The 17,439-nt window shown below is 39.3% G+C and overlaps 1 protein-coding gene across 1 annotated transcript in view; it reads left to right on the forward strand.

Annotated features, from left to right (window-relative positions):
- ctnnd2a (catenin (cadherin-associated protein), delta 2a) overlaps positions 1-17,439 on the forward strand; it is a 395,533-nt gene that overhangs the window by 277,669 nt on the left and 100,425 nt on the right. Inside the window, exon 15 of the mRNA XM_041814718.1 lies at positions 12,806-12,992. Coding sequence (XP_041670652.1) covers positions 12,806-12,992 — 187 coding nt within the window. The remainder of the gene's footprint in view (positions 1-12,805; positions 12,993-17,439) is intronic.

A 17,439-nucleotide genomic window follows, 5' to 3' on the forward strand; every position in this document is an offset into this window, starting at 1 on the left:
TCATAATAACAGCACACACTTGAGGATTGATTGGACAAATAATCTACTGCAACAAGCCTTGAGTCTGGCCCAATGCCTGGCATAAAATCATGTAGTGTGTAGCCAATCTAAAAGACTGAAATCATAACTTAGAGATGGGGTTTTCCTGTGTGATTTTTAAGCAGATGAATGGATTAAATACACCACAAATCTAGTCATCTTACACACAGTGTGAAATTCCATCTTGTCTCTTTCCCTGACTCTCCATGTCTTTGCCTCTCAGTGCAGCTGGCTGAGTCAACCAGTGTCATGCCTGACTTTACGCTGCTGCTTGTTTACTCTGGTACTTAGCATTTTACTCTAAATTTCAAGTTGCTTCATGCTGATGCAACCACATTTTGAAGTGTGTCTTCATTTGCCTCATGGAACACCCTGCTGGAGTTGTAATACACTGCTTAATAGTGTTGTATAATTACTTGGCAAAGCAATTAAGCATGTGTTTTAAGCGTTTTTCCTTACAGTTAAAGGGATGAATAAAATGTGCAAATATTCTTTTTAATGCTGTATAGGCCATCGGCATAAATGTAATCAAATTTGCCTACAAAATCGATGCTTGTATGTCATTTTCTTGGACCTTAGACCTGCTGCAGAACATGAATCATAGCTGTACTTATAAGGGTATTTCATAGTGCCCTAGTATATCAGATCATATCATATTGGAGTGTGGTATATTTTATCATATCATACTGTACCGTGCAAACAGGAGGAAAGAAGGACAAAGAGAGCAGATGCTTCAAGGAGCTTCCTTTTTTCTTTCTCTCTTTTTGAAGCCACAAAAGAGAGGAAATTTGGGATTTTACTTTCTGTAACGGATTACTTTTATGTAAATGTAACTAATAACGGGATTACTTGAATTGTAAAACTAACGCATACTGTGTCATATTGCAACATAGATCTCCTGTATTGCATTGTTCTGGATCGAATCCTATGGTATTCTGCTGTGTCATGTAATGTCATGTCTTAGTGTTGGACACCTTGGATAAAGGTATTGCTGGACTCTTCCTCTAACTCTACTTTGAAGTGTTGCAGTACTCGAGAATGGTCTTGGTCTTGAGACAAGACCACATTTTGAATGGCTTGGTCTTGTCTCGGACTCAAGAGCATTTTTACTCGGTCTTGTCTCGGTCTCAGACTGGCCAGACTCGGGATTTTCCATCAAGACCGGTCGAGACCAGCACTGATCTGCTATTCTTCAACTTCATTAATGTGATAATTAGGACAAACACTTGCTAAAACAACAAATAACTACACCTGCAAAAACTTGGACATCAGTCCATCTTATTTCTAGTCAGAAATACCTCTGTACACTTATTTTAGGCGTCATTCACCTGACAGATCTAGATAAACATCTCATTTTCAGATATTTAGAATAATTCTGGACTTGTCGGTGACTTTTAAAGACATACAAGGATTTATTTTTTACATGAAGTTAGTTGAACAAATTTGTTAAGATTTGAGATTTTTGCATGTTGTGCTTTGAAAGAGTTGCAGACATCTTGTTTTTATCTGTCAAACTGATTTAAAAGAAAACTAAAATTGAAGAGAGAATGTTCTTTAACTGTTCCACCTTGTCATGTTTTTTTCAAATAGATTTTTACGGTCTTGGTCTTGTCTTAGTCTCGGTCTTGACTCAGTCTCGACCCCTAAAAGTCTTGGTCTTGTCTTGGACTCAGTGCTCTCTAGTCTCTGGCGAGTCTTGGTCTTGGATAGTGTGGTCCTGAGTACAACACTACTACTTTGGTTTGACAGTTACCAGATGATTCTGTGTGAATGTCTAAATCTTTTGTCAGCCGTCTGCAGTAAATGCCAGTGGTTTAATAAGCAGTTTAAAGAAATGTTCGTAGGCTCGAATGCACTGACTCTAAGTGAGGAAGCCCTGGATCTATTGCTACCCCAGAATGACATTCCCCCTAAAGCCTGACCTTCAATATTAATTGGTGGCTGAAAGACTTGAAAGGCAGTTGGTGACCATCAGAGGCCCATCAGGGGCAATGGTGCGTACTCGCATAACATCAATAGACAATCCTCAACTGCTGGACTCAAAAAAGTGATTGTGTTAGAGTCTAAACAAATCAGCCTCCTCATTACAGCCTCTCTGCTGACAGCTTCGTCAAAGCACTCCCCTATTCTCTTTGATTAAAGAATCTGTTTAGGTCTGTGTAAATGAAACAAGGCATGGGAGCTGGCTCTTTTTTTATTTTGTCTGACCGAAGGAAACCTCCCCTCAGCAATTTACTCTATCTCCCTGTCAGCTCTGAAGCTTGAATATAGACAAAGCTTTATTGGCTTCCTGAGTCTCAGCGTGAGGTAGAAAGGACAGAGTGGAAGCTTCCGGGCCTGTCGGTAAGATTCTGATCGATGCAGAGGCTTTGGGTGTCAATAGGAGAAGCTTGTGGACTCACCTTGAGGCAGTGGACCATTACATGACCCGGCTTCTGCGGCTACTGACTGCTCTGAAATGTGTTCAGGGCCAAACAGCAACTGCTGAGACTACCCTGGTGTTAAATGCATGCGTACATGAAACCATATTTAAATCAGATCAAGTTTAAGATCATTTAAGTTTGTCCTAATCAATCAATCAATCTTTATGTCAATAGGGCCATTTTATTACATATTTTTAGTTTTTAAATCATCCTGTGGGCCACACTGGGCCTCCCACATCTTCCTATCTGGACCCGGAACATTATCAAATTCAGGACACGTGCAGAAGAAAAACACATGTTGTGGTATTTCTTTTAATAAACTCCCTACAGCTATTAAAACAACTCCAAAAAATGACTGAGATTGAAACAATGTTATCAGAAATGACTTTATATTTCATCCATTTTTTAGAAATCCACCTCTCAGCCATTACTAGATACTACTAATACTACAAATACGGTGCATGTTAAGCACGTATGTATCAGTTCATTCTTGAGGAAAGCATCTGCTTTCTGGGGCGACTTTCCATTTCAGGTGTTTTGGGTTTTCCTGCTTGAGTTTTACCACTCAAAACTACACAGCATGTTATTGTCAAATCAGTTACAGACAGCATGACAGTCACAGAAATTTTCAGCTAAAATGTCTCAATAGCCCCCTTGTGGCAGACTGCGATATAAGGACTGATCTCACATTTGAGGTGCATCTGAAGCTTAGGATTCTGTGAACACACCTCTACATTTAACATTACTGTTTTTTTAAAGGGGACATATTATGCAAAAATCACCTTTTCAGGCTTTTCTAACAACAAAATGTGCCCCTGGCCTGTCCACAATCCCCTCAAGTACCAGAACCCCCCCCCCTCCACCTTTCAGAAAATGTGTGACGAAACAAGCCGTTCTCAGATTTTCCCCTCATGATGTCATGCGGGGAGTTTACCCCACCCCCAGGTTCAGTTGGCCTTCCTCGCTTGGAAGAAAGTTCCGCCCTCCTCTCCTGATCTTCCTCTCAGCTGATCCACACCCATTAAGCCACATCTATTTCCTGAGAGGGGTGTGGTCAGGAGTGGAGTCAGACAGCTTAGTAACATTTAAAAGCACAGACACAGGAACAGCTCGTTCTGAGCAGGACTGAAACAGAGGTGTCTTTAGACATACAAAAATCTGATACTGGAGTGTTTTTTTTTTTCAGCAAGAGACATCACAGGCATGTTTTGGGGACCTCTGAGACCAATATAAACTTATCTTAAAAGGGTAGAATATGTCCCCTTTAAATGTGCTTTTAAATACATTAAAAGATGAATTACTGCTCATGCCGTGATCTCTGTGCCCCCACGACCTTTAACCTTCTTCTAGAGATTGCTTGAGGACAGAGCGCCATCAGAGTCTTCACATGGATTTTTGTGTGGTAACCTGCTCTAGGATGACTTCTTTTGCTGCAGCTCTGATGCTATAAAATTGCTGGTGTCCTGAGGACATTTCTCTGTTGGATTTTCATAGTGGCCGGCCTTGGTTGGAATGAAACCCTCAGTGCAGACGGTGAGAGTTTACCCACAGAACTGCATTTTACCTGGTGCTGACAAATGTTTCTCCTCTAACCCACTGCAGGCTCAGACTCCAGGGGTTATATTGCAATTGTTAACCTGCTGCCAACTATAATGTCATCCATAGCGATATTACTTTTTTGATGACAGATTTTTGTGGGAACATTAGGTGTGTAATTTGTCGTCTGTGGCTTTGCTCATCACCAGGTTCTGACCCTGCGGCTAACTAATTCACACAGAGTCACACAGATGAAGGCTGTTTAATAAAACATTGCCACTTGAGGCCTAACAGGCCTCACTCTCGCCTTACAAGTCATACTCTCATTTATTCATGAATTCATGCAATCATCTCCCCATTTCCCCAAACCACCCAGCTCCTCCAAGAACTGCCCGTCAAGTGTCCAAGGGGAGCGAGATGAAGGAAGAAATGAAGGAGAGGAAAACGAGCACACAAAAGCTCACAGAATGATGTCATTGTCTGGTGGTCACCTGATGTTATACCCATAAGACACTGAGATTAGCCAAGCATTACAGATCTATGTTTCCAGAGCAGGCAGGTGTGTGTGTGTCAGCCTTGGATGTGACCGCTGCTCGACAGTAGAAGACTCCATGTCCTTGTCCTAGAAAACACTGAGGAATCCATTTCTTTAATTCTTATCTTCACTCTGCTCATTCTTTGTTTCATCATCTATCTAAAAATACATCTTCAGTTCCAAAAAAGTTGGGTCACTGTATAAAATATACATAAAAACAGGATGCAATGACTGTCAAATCTCATAAACCATATTTTTTTCACAGTAGAACATAAACAACATATCAGATGTTGAAACTGAGACATTTTACCATTTCATGAAAAATATTAGCTCATTTTGAATTTGATGGCTGCAGCAAATTTAAAAAAGTAGGGCCAGGGCAAAAAAAAAAATGATTGGAACAGATGGTGTAGCAGAATTTTTTAACTAATAAGGTCAATTGACAACAGGTCAGTAACATGCCTGGATATAAAAGAAGCATTTTAGAGAGGCAGCATCACTCATCGATAAAGATGAGCAAAGGCTCACAAATCTGCACAAATCTGTATCTTAAAGTTTTGGGACAATTAAAAAAATGTTTTACAATTTAAAATTGCAAAGAATTAAATTCTGGAGAAATCTCTGTGAGTAAGGGAATGATGGAACTACAGACGCTGTGTCCTGTGAACTGAAGAGGAGAGGGACTGTCCAGCTTGTTGCCCTGGCTCAGTTCTAAAGCCACCATCTCTGATGGTATGGGGCTGCATTACTGCCTGTAGTGTGGGCAGCCTACACATCTGGACAGGAACTATCAATGCTGAAAAGTAGACAGAAGTTTTAGAGCAACATATGCTCCCATCCAGGCCTTGCGTATTCCAATAAGATGATGCTAAACCACATACCACATCCATCACAACAGCATGGCTTCACAGTAGAAGAGTTTGGGTCCTGAACTGGTCTGCCATCAGTCCACACTTTTCACCAACAGAAACCATTTGAAGCATCATAAATGGAAGAAAACAGTAAAGAGGACCCGGTACTGTTGAGCAGCATTCCTCTCCTATCAGCTGGTCTCCTCACTTCCCAGACGTTTACAGACTGTTTTTAAAAGAAGAGGGGATGCTACACAATGGTAAACATGGCCCTGTCCCTACTTTTTTGAGGTGCGTTGCTGCCATCAAATTCAAAATTAGCCAATGTTTTTCCTGAAATGGTAAAAATGCCTCAGTTTCAACATCTGATATGTTGTTTATGTTCTATTGTTAATGGGTTAATGAAATTTGACAACCATCGAATTCTGTTTTTATTTGCATCATATACAGCGGCCCAACTTTTTTGGAATTGGGGTTGTAATTCCCACTCCAGCCTCTTACATCCATTGTGTGTATTGAGGGATTATGATGATCATTTTGTCTTTCCACTAAACAATAGAGAAGCTTCAATGCAGGGACATGGATCAATAAGGGGTATCAATATCCATATTAATATAAAAAAATTAACCATCTCCATCCTGACTTATTATTGCCCTCCTTTGCTCATAGCAACTCACACATGTCCTCATCAGTTTTTTTTTTTTCTTTCTCTTAACTTTTCTCACATTCTCTCTCTTTCTGTATGTTTATTTTCACTTAGTTAAAATATATTTTTCTCCCTACCATACCTTACTTTTAGATTTATTTGAGAATAACAACTTTAATTAGGAGTGAGCCTTTCTGATCCTTCACTCTGCTGCCTTGTTTTTCCTTTGTCAGTCAATGGCTGTCATTCCTGTCTTGTTTTCTAACCTATTTGTTGTTCCCTCTGTTACATCTACTGTTCTTTGATGTTATTCTCCATCATTGTTTTCTCCTTGCATAGCCTGATTTTCCTCCCTTCCCTTGTGTGTCATATGCAGATTGTTATTATGAGTGACACTTGTGCAGCATACTGTAAAGCATCAAGGCTGGTGTTGCTGTTGGCAATGCAAAGCTGGCTGCTTGTCAACAAGCACAGCCTCCACGGCACTACAGTGATTCAGTGAACAGAGGCTGCTTGAATGTGCAGTATTAGTGACACAGCTTGTCCTTGCCCTTTTCTTCATCTCCATTTCTTTAGAAGAATAACACTTCTTCTTTCAGATCTTGTTATTGTTATGTTTTATTCCAGCCTTTTTAACAACAAACTTTCTGATTATTTGCTCTCTTATATAAGCTTTGTTTCGAGCTAGCTGTTAGGTAGGTGTTGTTTCTTTTAATTTGTCAATAAGGGAGGCGAGAGTCAGACTTTACCTGTCTCATGCACAGATTTGACCTCTTGTTCTGACTTAACTCCAGCGTATGAAGACTGTATATAAACCATTATCATTCAGAGTTAACCAATTATTAGCCTGGCTAATTATCTGTATCAACGCTCTGTTTTCTTTGTCAACAATAAAATACAATCATTGAATAATACTGTCTAATACTCTCCACAGACTCACCCAGTGGTTTGCCCTCAGCCCTGTCTGAGGCCTTGTCAGAGTTCCACTTAAACAGTGCATCAGTTTCTTCTCCATCTGTGCCATTTCTAGTATGAATAGAGCTCAAGCCTAATGTTGGTTTTGTTTTATTATTGAAGCACTGCGAATATTTGATGGCTGTAGATCTAGATGTAAGTAATCCTCCAAATTCAGGCTATTCAACAGGTTGCCCGGAGGGCCGGGTCAGGCTGGTCCCTACGCCATTTTCAGTGGCCCTTTAAGTAGACTTGTTATCCTTAAAGATGATCCACACAACTTTAAATCTTAATATTTTTAAATAAAATGTAAAAAAATAAAGTACTTATATTGGAGGTTGGTCTATATAGACTGTACAGTAAATACTGTCTGCCTATATCAGCTATAAACATTGGCCGATAGTGGCTGAAATTTCTCATTCCTCTTCAAGATGGTAAAACGTGGAGAGCTGACTGAAAATGAAAGAGTCCGCATTAAAGCACTTCATGATGCTTGACAAATATTACAGGTGGTCCAATAAATTTGTTAAGCAATGTATATACATATATGCCTATATCAGCTGTAAATAGTGGCCTATATTGGCTGTAAAGATTGGCCTTTAGGTGCTGTTTATATTGGCCATTATTGGCATGTAAATATTGGCCTTTAGTGGCTGTAAAGATTGCCATATATGTCTGCAAAGATCAACCTGTATCAGCTGTAAATGTTGGCCTATTTTGGCTGTTAATATCGGCTTGTATCAGCTGTAAATATTGGCCTATATCAGCTATAATTATTGGCCTGTATTGGATGTGAAGATTGGCCTATAGTGGCTTTATATATAGGTCTGTATTGGCATGTAAATATTGGCTTATATTGGCTGTAAAGATCCGCCTTTATCAGATGTAAATATTGGCTCGTACTGTCTGTAGAGACCTACCTTTAACAACTCTAAATTTTGGCCCATATTGCCTGTAAAGATTTGCTCATATCAGCTGTCAATATTTTCTCATATTGGCTGCAATTGTCTTGGTGTATTAGCTGTATATATCAACCTATGTCAATTGCAAATCAGAAATCAGAATCAACCAAATGAATGGGAATTAGTGCGCCTCCAATAAATTGACGTTTTAGGGATAAAAGTCACCTTTTTGGTGTTGAATGTATTTATTTGTTCTAATTGGTCATGCAGTAGTCTTTATTTATCTGACTGATAGTTTATCACATTCCATGTTTTAATCTAACATTTCAATGACTGAAACTAGCTGCTAATTTTTATGCACATCAGTTCATAATGGTTATTGGCCTTTCTAACAAGCCTCCTACTAATCTGAATCAGTATTGGTCTTGAAAAACTAATATCCTCAACCTCTAGTTGCTGCCATGTGTTAGGTCACAGACATCTTGCTATAAAAGAATTTACTGCACTCATAAAAGTTAAAGTTCACTTCTGTGGTCCATGAAACCTTACATCAGCTGCAGGACTGCGTCCATTGACATGCATGCTTGCAGCTTCTAAATGTGAGAACACATGGAGCATAGAGAGTTAATATGAGATGTAGTGGAAATGTTCATTGAAGAGCTGTACATTTATTCCAAAACTAGCTGTCTTGTGACTTCAAGAGGCTAATTATCTTACTCGGCATCAATAGTACTGTTGTTTCAGATCATAAACAGCACCCCTGATCAATACCCCTCACAGCCCTTTCACTCTTTTGGTTCATTAATAAGATCTCAGCAAACATTGGATTGAGCATATGTTATCACCAAGTGAACAAGATATATCTGAGCTGCCTGACAGTCAATGAACACGGCCCATTGCACTCAGACCGCAGGAGTAATTTCCCATATTTTATTCCTGTGGTAACTGTGCAAATGAATGACATCTGCCATCTGGGACTGGCAACATCTGGAGCCTGACACCAAATTTGCGAGAGATCATGACCTTTAACCCAGCAGCTTTTTATAGTTTGTCAAATTAAAAACCTGTTGCATGTCTCCTCTGTTGTCTCAATCTGTCCCTGTTTTCCTAAGCCATCACTCAGCTTTTCTTTTCAGTGTCCATCATCTCTGCCATCCTCTGTTTCACACATTTTCCCTTTCATTGTTACTAAATTTAGTTTTGTGTCTCTTGCTCTCTCAGAAGGGATGACCGGCAGCAGGGGCTAATTTACATATTTAGAATGCAAGAATGCAGATGAAGCCTGTCCTTGTGTGCAATGTGTGCATTTGCGTGTGACCGCGTGATTCTCTTGTGCATGAGTGTGTCACTGCTGACCAACAAGGCCACAGCTGCCACCAGTCTGTGAAGAGACATCTGCTGTTCCATCTGATAAAAAGGAAAAGTCTGTGTAAGAACTCAAACTGTTTATGATGAGTATTGAAATACCATCCTTTCACACTGCACGTATCTTTGGTGTTTTTGTCCTTGTAGATGATTTATAAGTGACCTGTGCTCAAATGTCCAATCCTAATCTGCACCCTCAGAGCAGAGCGCTGAACATATGAGCAGTATCCAATATTTTGAAACCACCTTCCCTGCAAGTGCATGCAGTTATCACCAATTTATAACAAGCCAAACTAAGAAACATTTCTGACCAAGCAGCCTGCAGAGCATACTCCATTAAACACATTCATTGAATCCTTTTTCTTTAAATTGCTTCTTTAACCTCCTGAGATTTTCATTTGTTGTGATTATTTATATTTCCTACTTATTTGGGATTAGAAGGATCTGATAAATATAATCATCGAATAGTATATGTCAACAATAAGTAGTTTTCAAAAAAATTGATGTTTCTCACATGAGGACGGTGGGTCTATTTTACTGTACAACACAATAAATAGACAATAAAGGCAATTCTAACTAACTGGTGCAAAAATAGAGTAAAAAAAACATGAAATAAAAAATGCATTTATTCCCTTAATTTGTATGCCTTTATATTGCTAAGCTTCAAGGTTTACAATTCTACAATTTTTCCGGCACAAACTGCTTTGTATTTCACAGTTTGCTGATATGTTTGTCTTCCAAATGTGTCACTTATGAATGGTTTTATGAAAAAAAAAAAAAAAAAGATCATCTCTGTGAATGAGCTTTTAGATTTTGTTTTAACCTACATACCGGATATATATTTCTTGAAATAAAAAGTCAGTAAATGCCATATTTTCATTTAACATTTTTTGATTATTATTTTTGTTTCGTTTCTCTATTTGTTATTTAAGAAAAGGATAAGGATCACAGGGGAAAAAAAATTGCAATGCATTTTTTTCTCTAAGGGGGGGAAAAATACGAATTCTGTGATTAAAGTCAGACTTCTGATTTTAATCTCACATTCTTAATTTAATCTCGGAATTCTGACATTTTCCTCAGGATTTAAAAAAAAAATGCATTTCAGAATTTTTTTTTCAGTGGCTCTTATCCTTTTCCATAGTAATCATATCTTTTGTTTTTGTTAAAGACATACATTGATTTGATCTGGTTTCAAAGTGAAGGGCTGACTAGTCTTAATCTAACCTTGCAAAGCAGATGGATCTGCTCGTTTCCGTGTTTCTCACTGGTGAATCCATCTTGCAAAGCTCCCGTCAGAACCGTGTGGTTCTGATTAGAAAGTGACAGGACCAATCAGCGACAAGGGGCAGTACTTTCAGGCACGACAAAGTCGTGACGTAAACAAGCAGCAGCAAGAGGCCAGTGCAATTATGGCATTAGCATGGATGCTGCTAAAGCATCAGTTTTATCAGAAATTGATGACATTTCATCATTTAAAGAATAATATCCATGTTTATCTTAAAACAACAACACATCATAACCAACTAACCAATTTTTTTTTTGTTGGTTATTTTTTTTTGAAAACGTCTATAAAATAAATATGTGTGTATATACTGGAGTGGCAGCTGTGCTTTTGTGGGCACCTGACAGGCCTTCCCAGTCCTGATCCAGCTCACTGTATACTGGGTGCCTGGGACCTAAGGCTGGTCCAGACACTGGGGGTGACATGTGCATGGTGAAGGGGGCAGCTAGGAGGATGATGGCCATCAGGAGGCTAGAGCAGTTCAGGACCAAGGTTGACGTGGCAAAGTACAGAACTTGCATATGCTGCCATATCTGACCTGACTCGTATCCCTGTGTATTTAAGGTCGTATTCATGTGTGGTAACTTTTATACCTACAACATGTAATAAGTGATACACTGCTCTGGAAGTTGGCTGTTTGCCTGCATCAACAAACTCATTAATATCCTCATACATCACGAGTATCAGGTACACTGTAGAGCTGGCTTCCAGAATAAAAGTGTGGGTGTCATTGTTTAAAAAATAAGGATTCAATGAAGTTATTTTTGTCCCTTATTGTTAGTCCTGCACCACCTCCACATTTCATTTGTGGTTTTGCATTCGTAGTAAGGGCTGACTGAGTTCAGAATTCTTATGCAGCGAGTTTAAAAATGTCTTTGGTTATTTTGTAAAACCATCCAAAAGTACAGACTGTTACTACTCTAACATTTCCAGATGCAATCATATACTATATAACCCCATATTATAGCCACATATAAAAATGTCAATCATTGTAGTGCATCATTATTTAGTAGACCTAGAAACTCACTCTCTTCAACCTGCTTTCTCTTAATGCACACTAATTGCATGTAGGTTTATATAGCTCATGATCATATCATATATTCTTTGAATAGTTTTTCTGCCTCAGCTGTATATTATATATGATAGTTTTCACTGAATATTTGTTGATGATGAGTTAAGAGAGTATAATGCCCTCTGAGTTGCCACTGTTGTCACAGCTGATTGATGTGAAGCTATCCATGGTGTTGATCATGTGACTGCTGTGATTTCATGGTGTAACCACCATGCACATACTCCTGACTGAAGTTAAAGTGTTTTTTCATAGGTCGCCTTTCTGAGTAACTAGTCGGCTGCATGACATACTTCGTACTATATAACAGGTGCTGCTGCAGGTTGCAGGTGTGTCATGATGTTGTGTCATAATGTGTAAAGGCAGGTAAGCCTGCACAGGTATCAGTTGGGGGTACACACTGAGTACTTAAAGCATGCACAGGAGAAAGAGTGCAGTGTAAAGGACAGGAGAAGAACAGTTGTGTGGTTTCCTTTGGTTTGCACACAGTTGGCCTACCTGTCTCTCCTCTGTGCAGCCTGATCAAAAACAGCCTGGCTCACAGTCACAGCAAGAGTGACTTTTTTCTTTTTACCTTGCCCAGCCCATTTGTTCATAAGCCGACCGGCCCACTGGGGTCCCCGTACGTCTGTCTGCCTCTCTACTTAAAGCAAACTTGTTCCCAATGCTGCATAAGTGGTGTGGGGTTGTTTATGAAGGGGATTTGTTTAGAGTGATGGTCACTCTACAAAGCAATCTGCATCATCAGTGTGTGAAAAGGTGTGCAGAGTAAAGAATGCTCTGAGTAGTCAGACAACTAGAAAATCACTGTTAAAGCTGATGTCTGTTACCAAGTTTGGATTTTGGATCATGAACCATCACGTCCTCATGCAGGATGGCTCAAAGCCACAGCATTCTCTGGGCTCTGAGCTTCAGTTTGGTAAAGTATGAAAGATTCAGATTTTAAAGTTTTTATTACAAGTTCAGAGAGGACTTTCAGCAGCTCTGCAGCATTTGGGTTGATGGCTTGTTTCCCCCTCCTCATAAAGTCAGTGTGATAGTGTGTGGAGTTTTTTTAATGCCAACTGTATCTTTTGCATTCAACAAACAAAAATATTTCAATTTCCATGCTTACAAAACATTTCTCAGTTTCCTCTGAAAGTTGACTTTAATCATTATTGTGGATAAAACATTCAGAAATAAAATGCATTCTTGTGTTTACAGGTGTGCTATGGAATCTTTCATCATGTGATGCTCTGAAGATGCCAATCATCCAGGACGCCCTGGCTGTTCTGACAAATAGCGTCATCATACCCCACTCTAGCTGGGACTCCTCCCCGACACACCTTGAAGACCGTAAGCTCCACCTCCATACGTCACAGGTGCTACGCAACGCTACAGGTTGCCTCAGGTGAGGGAACACACATGCACCATGTCCAAGCCTGTGTGAGTTTTCATGTTAAGCTAAATCTCATCTTTAATTGACTCATCACAGCTGCAGTGTGATAATAGAAGCATATATCCACAAAGTATAAACAATACAATGCAGTGATTCTTATCCTCTTCATTCCACCTCTCACTCTAACTTTTTTCTGGTAACCATAGCAACAGTGCCCTGCGAATGTACAAGTCCTTTGAGTGCAAAGACTTTGTTTTGGTGCAGATAAAGTATTTCTCTGAGTTACTTAAGAATGAATGACTGAAAGACATCTTAAAGTTTTTATTTGGACTTTTTAGACGTCAGAGAAGTTCAGTGATCACAGATCAGATTCTGAAAACCAAAATTTAATCTGACAAATAAAAAAGGATCATTTCTTTAATACTGAGAATAGTGTTGAGGGAATAATCAAGTTTCAGTTTAGGGGTATAGAAAAGGGATGGAAGTTGAGAACTGCAGATGGTCAATGACATCTAGTAAAATGAAATGTATGGATGTGTATCCTCTTGAAGTTTTCTGATGTATTAGTAAGCGTGCTCAGGTCTGCCCCTCCCTATACGCAGACCTCGCACATTGTGTAGGGCCTCGTCATATGTGGGGGGCCTTGGCTTGAGCGTTTTTTCTCTCTGTCTTTGCACATCAGGCTGGTGTTTGCATGATAAATATGACCAAGATAATGTGTGTGACTGTTGTGGGGTCTCATACCACAGTGTGCTGAGGGTCTTACTTTGGCCAGGCCCTGAGCATGCATAAAAATCTTTCTGTGCCCTTGTTACTTTCAAACTCCTGTCAAACTTGGGATAATAATAACAGTGTTTGCAGCATTATGCTGCTTGTAAAATGTTAACAGCATGTCTAAACCCCAGATTCTGCTGTTGTTGTTGGTAACCTGTGGCCTGTGTCAATGGCCATGTCACAACCTTGCTGACACTCAGCACAATGGCAGATTTTTTTTGGACTCTCCAAAGGGAAAGAAAGAATCAAACCGTCCTCCATTTTACCCAGCAAAATAAACAACATGTAGTTTTTCTGCAGCTGTGTTGCTTTTTTGTTTCACATGGAGTTTGTGAATCTACAGCCAGGATATTCAATGGGAGCCCCTGGGGCAGGGGCAGGCCCCCAAAGTCCTATTAGTGGCCCTTTAAGTAGACTTCTTATCATTAAAGATACTTGTTTTCTTTTTTAAATTAAGTGTAAACACAAATAGTTAATTATATTTGTATGATCCTTGGCCACAACTATTTACCATTTTTTGCTCAACCTCAAACAGTTGTAGTTATCCTTGTTTATACATGTAAATATCAGCCTATATAGGCTGAGAAGATCAGCCCTTACTAGCTCTATATCAGCTGCAAAAATCTCCCTTTAAAGGCTATTATCAGCCTATATCCACTGTAAATATTGGCCTGTATAAGTTGTAAATATCAGCTTATACTGGCTGTAAATATCAGCCATTATTAACCATAAATATTGGCCTATATAAGTTATAAATATCGGTCTATATTGGCTGTAAATATTTGCCTCTATTGGCTTACACGTGCCTCTCTCCTCTTTGCCAGCTTAATGTTGAATTTCAGCACCTGTGGTCATGTTCTTGCATTCAAATAAGCCATTAAGTCGGACAAAATATCTCTTCTGCTTTATAAAAACAAAAAGTAGATACAGTGAAAAGAAAGTTCAACGGTGAATGGACAGAGGAGTTTTTTTGTGTGAGGCCTGTGTGCCTACTCATGCAACTTCGACACCTTTCATCGCTGCTTTTTGCCCCTAAGACTTTTGGCCCAACCTCATGTTGAGAGCAAAGACATGGCACCCTTTGTCAGGCTTGTACAGAACAAGAGAGAGCTAAATTAGTATACCTACTGGATTTTAGTCACAAAATAGCCAAGGTCTGTATGCTTGCATTAATTGATGAGGTTGTCCTGAACGAGAAAAAAAAAAGTTTGAAATTTGATTTTTCTATGTGGAAGAGTCCCCTGCATACTCTTGAGCAATGTGAGTTTAAGTTGCAGCTCCACGTGTTTGACTTTTGTCTTTAGTGCAGAAAAGGAGCTCTTGTCCTTGATCCTTTAAACAACATTTATTCATCCTTAAACGCTCACACTCACACAGCAACTCCTCAGAGGGCTAGAAAAAAAACGTCCATGTCCACTTGGCAGTCTCCCTTTGAGCTGTGTACTCAATCAACCACCAGCAGCCTCTGGATTAAAGCTCACCCCACTCACTGTGCAGAGCTGCTCTCAAGCTGTTTCCAATGGTTATCTCCTGCTATTGAATGTCTCTCAACAGCGTTTCAAATCCATTTGGAAGATGTTACAAACAGGTTTCTGTATGTATTCACATAATGTTGTCTACACTGTGTGCATAAAAAAAGTGTGTATACAATCATCACGCCCAGACAAAGGCTCAAGTCACTCGTTCTTCAACTACTAAACCTGAATGTTAGCTTACAGAGGCAAGGTATCCAAAAGCCTTAATTGTGTTTATTGACTTGCATATTTGCATACTTCCTCTTGTGAATTATTTCTGTCAGAGTTTTCGTAGTTGTGGCTTTCTTATCAAATCCGATCTCCTACAAGTCTTTGGAAAGACTTTGATCCAACACCAGCACTTCTGTTTCTAAACTCATTCATCTGAATCAATTGTTATTGTCAGACTCGTCCTCAGAGGATCTACATCCAGCCAGTGCTGGCTTCATTTCTTTGATGCAGTGAGAAACAGTGTAGCATAAATAAACATTTGGAAGGTGAAGTAAAGTGTAGTTTATTTGTTAAGGGCCTTATGGATTAGTTTCAAACATTCTAATACAACAGCATAGATTTGCCATGGGGTCCAGCATTGGACAATTGATAATGGACAAAATCACAAACTCCTGCTGAACCTTATTCACTCCACTATTTTCTTTGTAGTTGCAATATGTGTTTTTGTGGGTAATGTTGAATGTTCACAGCAGTTTTTTTTTTTTCTTCTCTTTTTTTGGTTTAATTGTGTCTGATGCTTTAGGATCCTTCAGTGAAATATAGCTTTAAAACTCCTGTGTGTAGCCTTGTGTGTATTCTGCATGTTCAGAATAAAACGAAAACTAAACCTTACCAAAACGCCAGCCTGCCAAGAGAGCTGAAACCCTGATTAGTTTAAATTATGGTGCTCCCAAAACAGACTTATACATAACTAGGGCTGCAAGAAGCACTGAAGGGCCCTTGCACACCTGCACCTCGCACACATCGGGCTGTGTCACAACCGCATGTATGCAGGAATCATTAGGTGTTAGCAAACACACGGTGTGCTGCTGCATGGCTGAGACCATGTAGATCATCCAAGTAGTGTCATTCAAATTCAAAATGATGATCAAAATGCACTTTTTATATGAGGTAGTACTGCCTGTCAACAGTAGATGGCAGTATGTCAAAAGAAGATGCTGATATGCTCTGGTGATAAGAGCAGGACTTATTTTTATCATATAAAACTCAAAAATTATAGGAGCTATATATATAAGAGGCACTACTGGTGTCCTTCAGTAGGTGGCATTACAGAGAAAACATGAAATTCACATTTACATGTGTAGACGGGCAGACCCTGTTCATGCATGTGAAATTTGAAGCAAATCACGTTTCAAATTAGAGTTAGACCAACTACCTGAATCAAATGGCGAGGAACTGAAATACCAGGCATCCTTTAATAAGACATATTATCAGCATTGTGGACAAGTATAGAGGTCTTTCTATCAAAATCAGAGCTTGATAGATTCAGTTCAGTAATAGGAACAAAGAAATGACCCAAATCTGTCTCTTCATGTTGTCAGCAGGGGGCACTATAGCAAAATAATGAAATTAACCTTAGAATGTGTAGAGGGGCAGATCTCGAGCATGCATGTGAAATTTGAAGGCAATCAGATGTTTGATATGAGAGTTGCACATACTTCCTGACAAACTGGCGAGATATCAAAATGCTCTCCATCACCAGTGAGACATCCTTCAATGAAACATATGTTTGTTGTGGAAAAACATAAAAATCATTTGGCACTGTAAAAAACACCTTTATTTTGAAATACAGATGAAGCTGGTGGACTTCCTGTTTTTATTTGGGCATTGGTCCAAGAGGCTTTTTTGTAGGTCTGATGATGATCCATATGCAGACCAAACTTCATAAGCCAAGCTTGATTGGTGGGCAGGAACTGAATATTTTGGGGGCGACAAAGAAAAAATCAGAGGCAGAAATGTTTAATTGGCAGAAGGGGGTGTGATAAAGTAATGATATTAATACATGGATGCAATGGAGATCAATATGAGACATTTTGTGATGATTAACATAAGCAAGTTATAAGGCATTATTTGTGCATTTTCACTGCAAAGATTCCCCTCTGACAAGTTCAATAAAATGTGTAGTGTCCATAGGAAAAACTGCAAAAATTTGACCTTTA

The sequence above is a fragment of the Cheilinus undulatus genome, linkage group 19, assembly GCF_018320785.1.
Source record: "Cheilinus undulatus linkage group 19, ASM1832078v1, whole genome shotgun sequence".
Taxonomy (NCBI): Eukaryota; Metazoa; Chordata; class Actinopteri; order Labriformes; family Labridae; genus Cheilinus; species Cheilinus undulatus.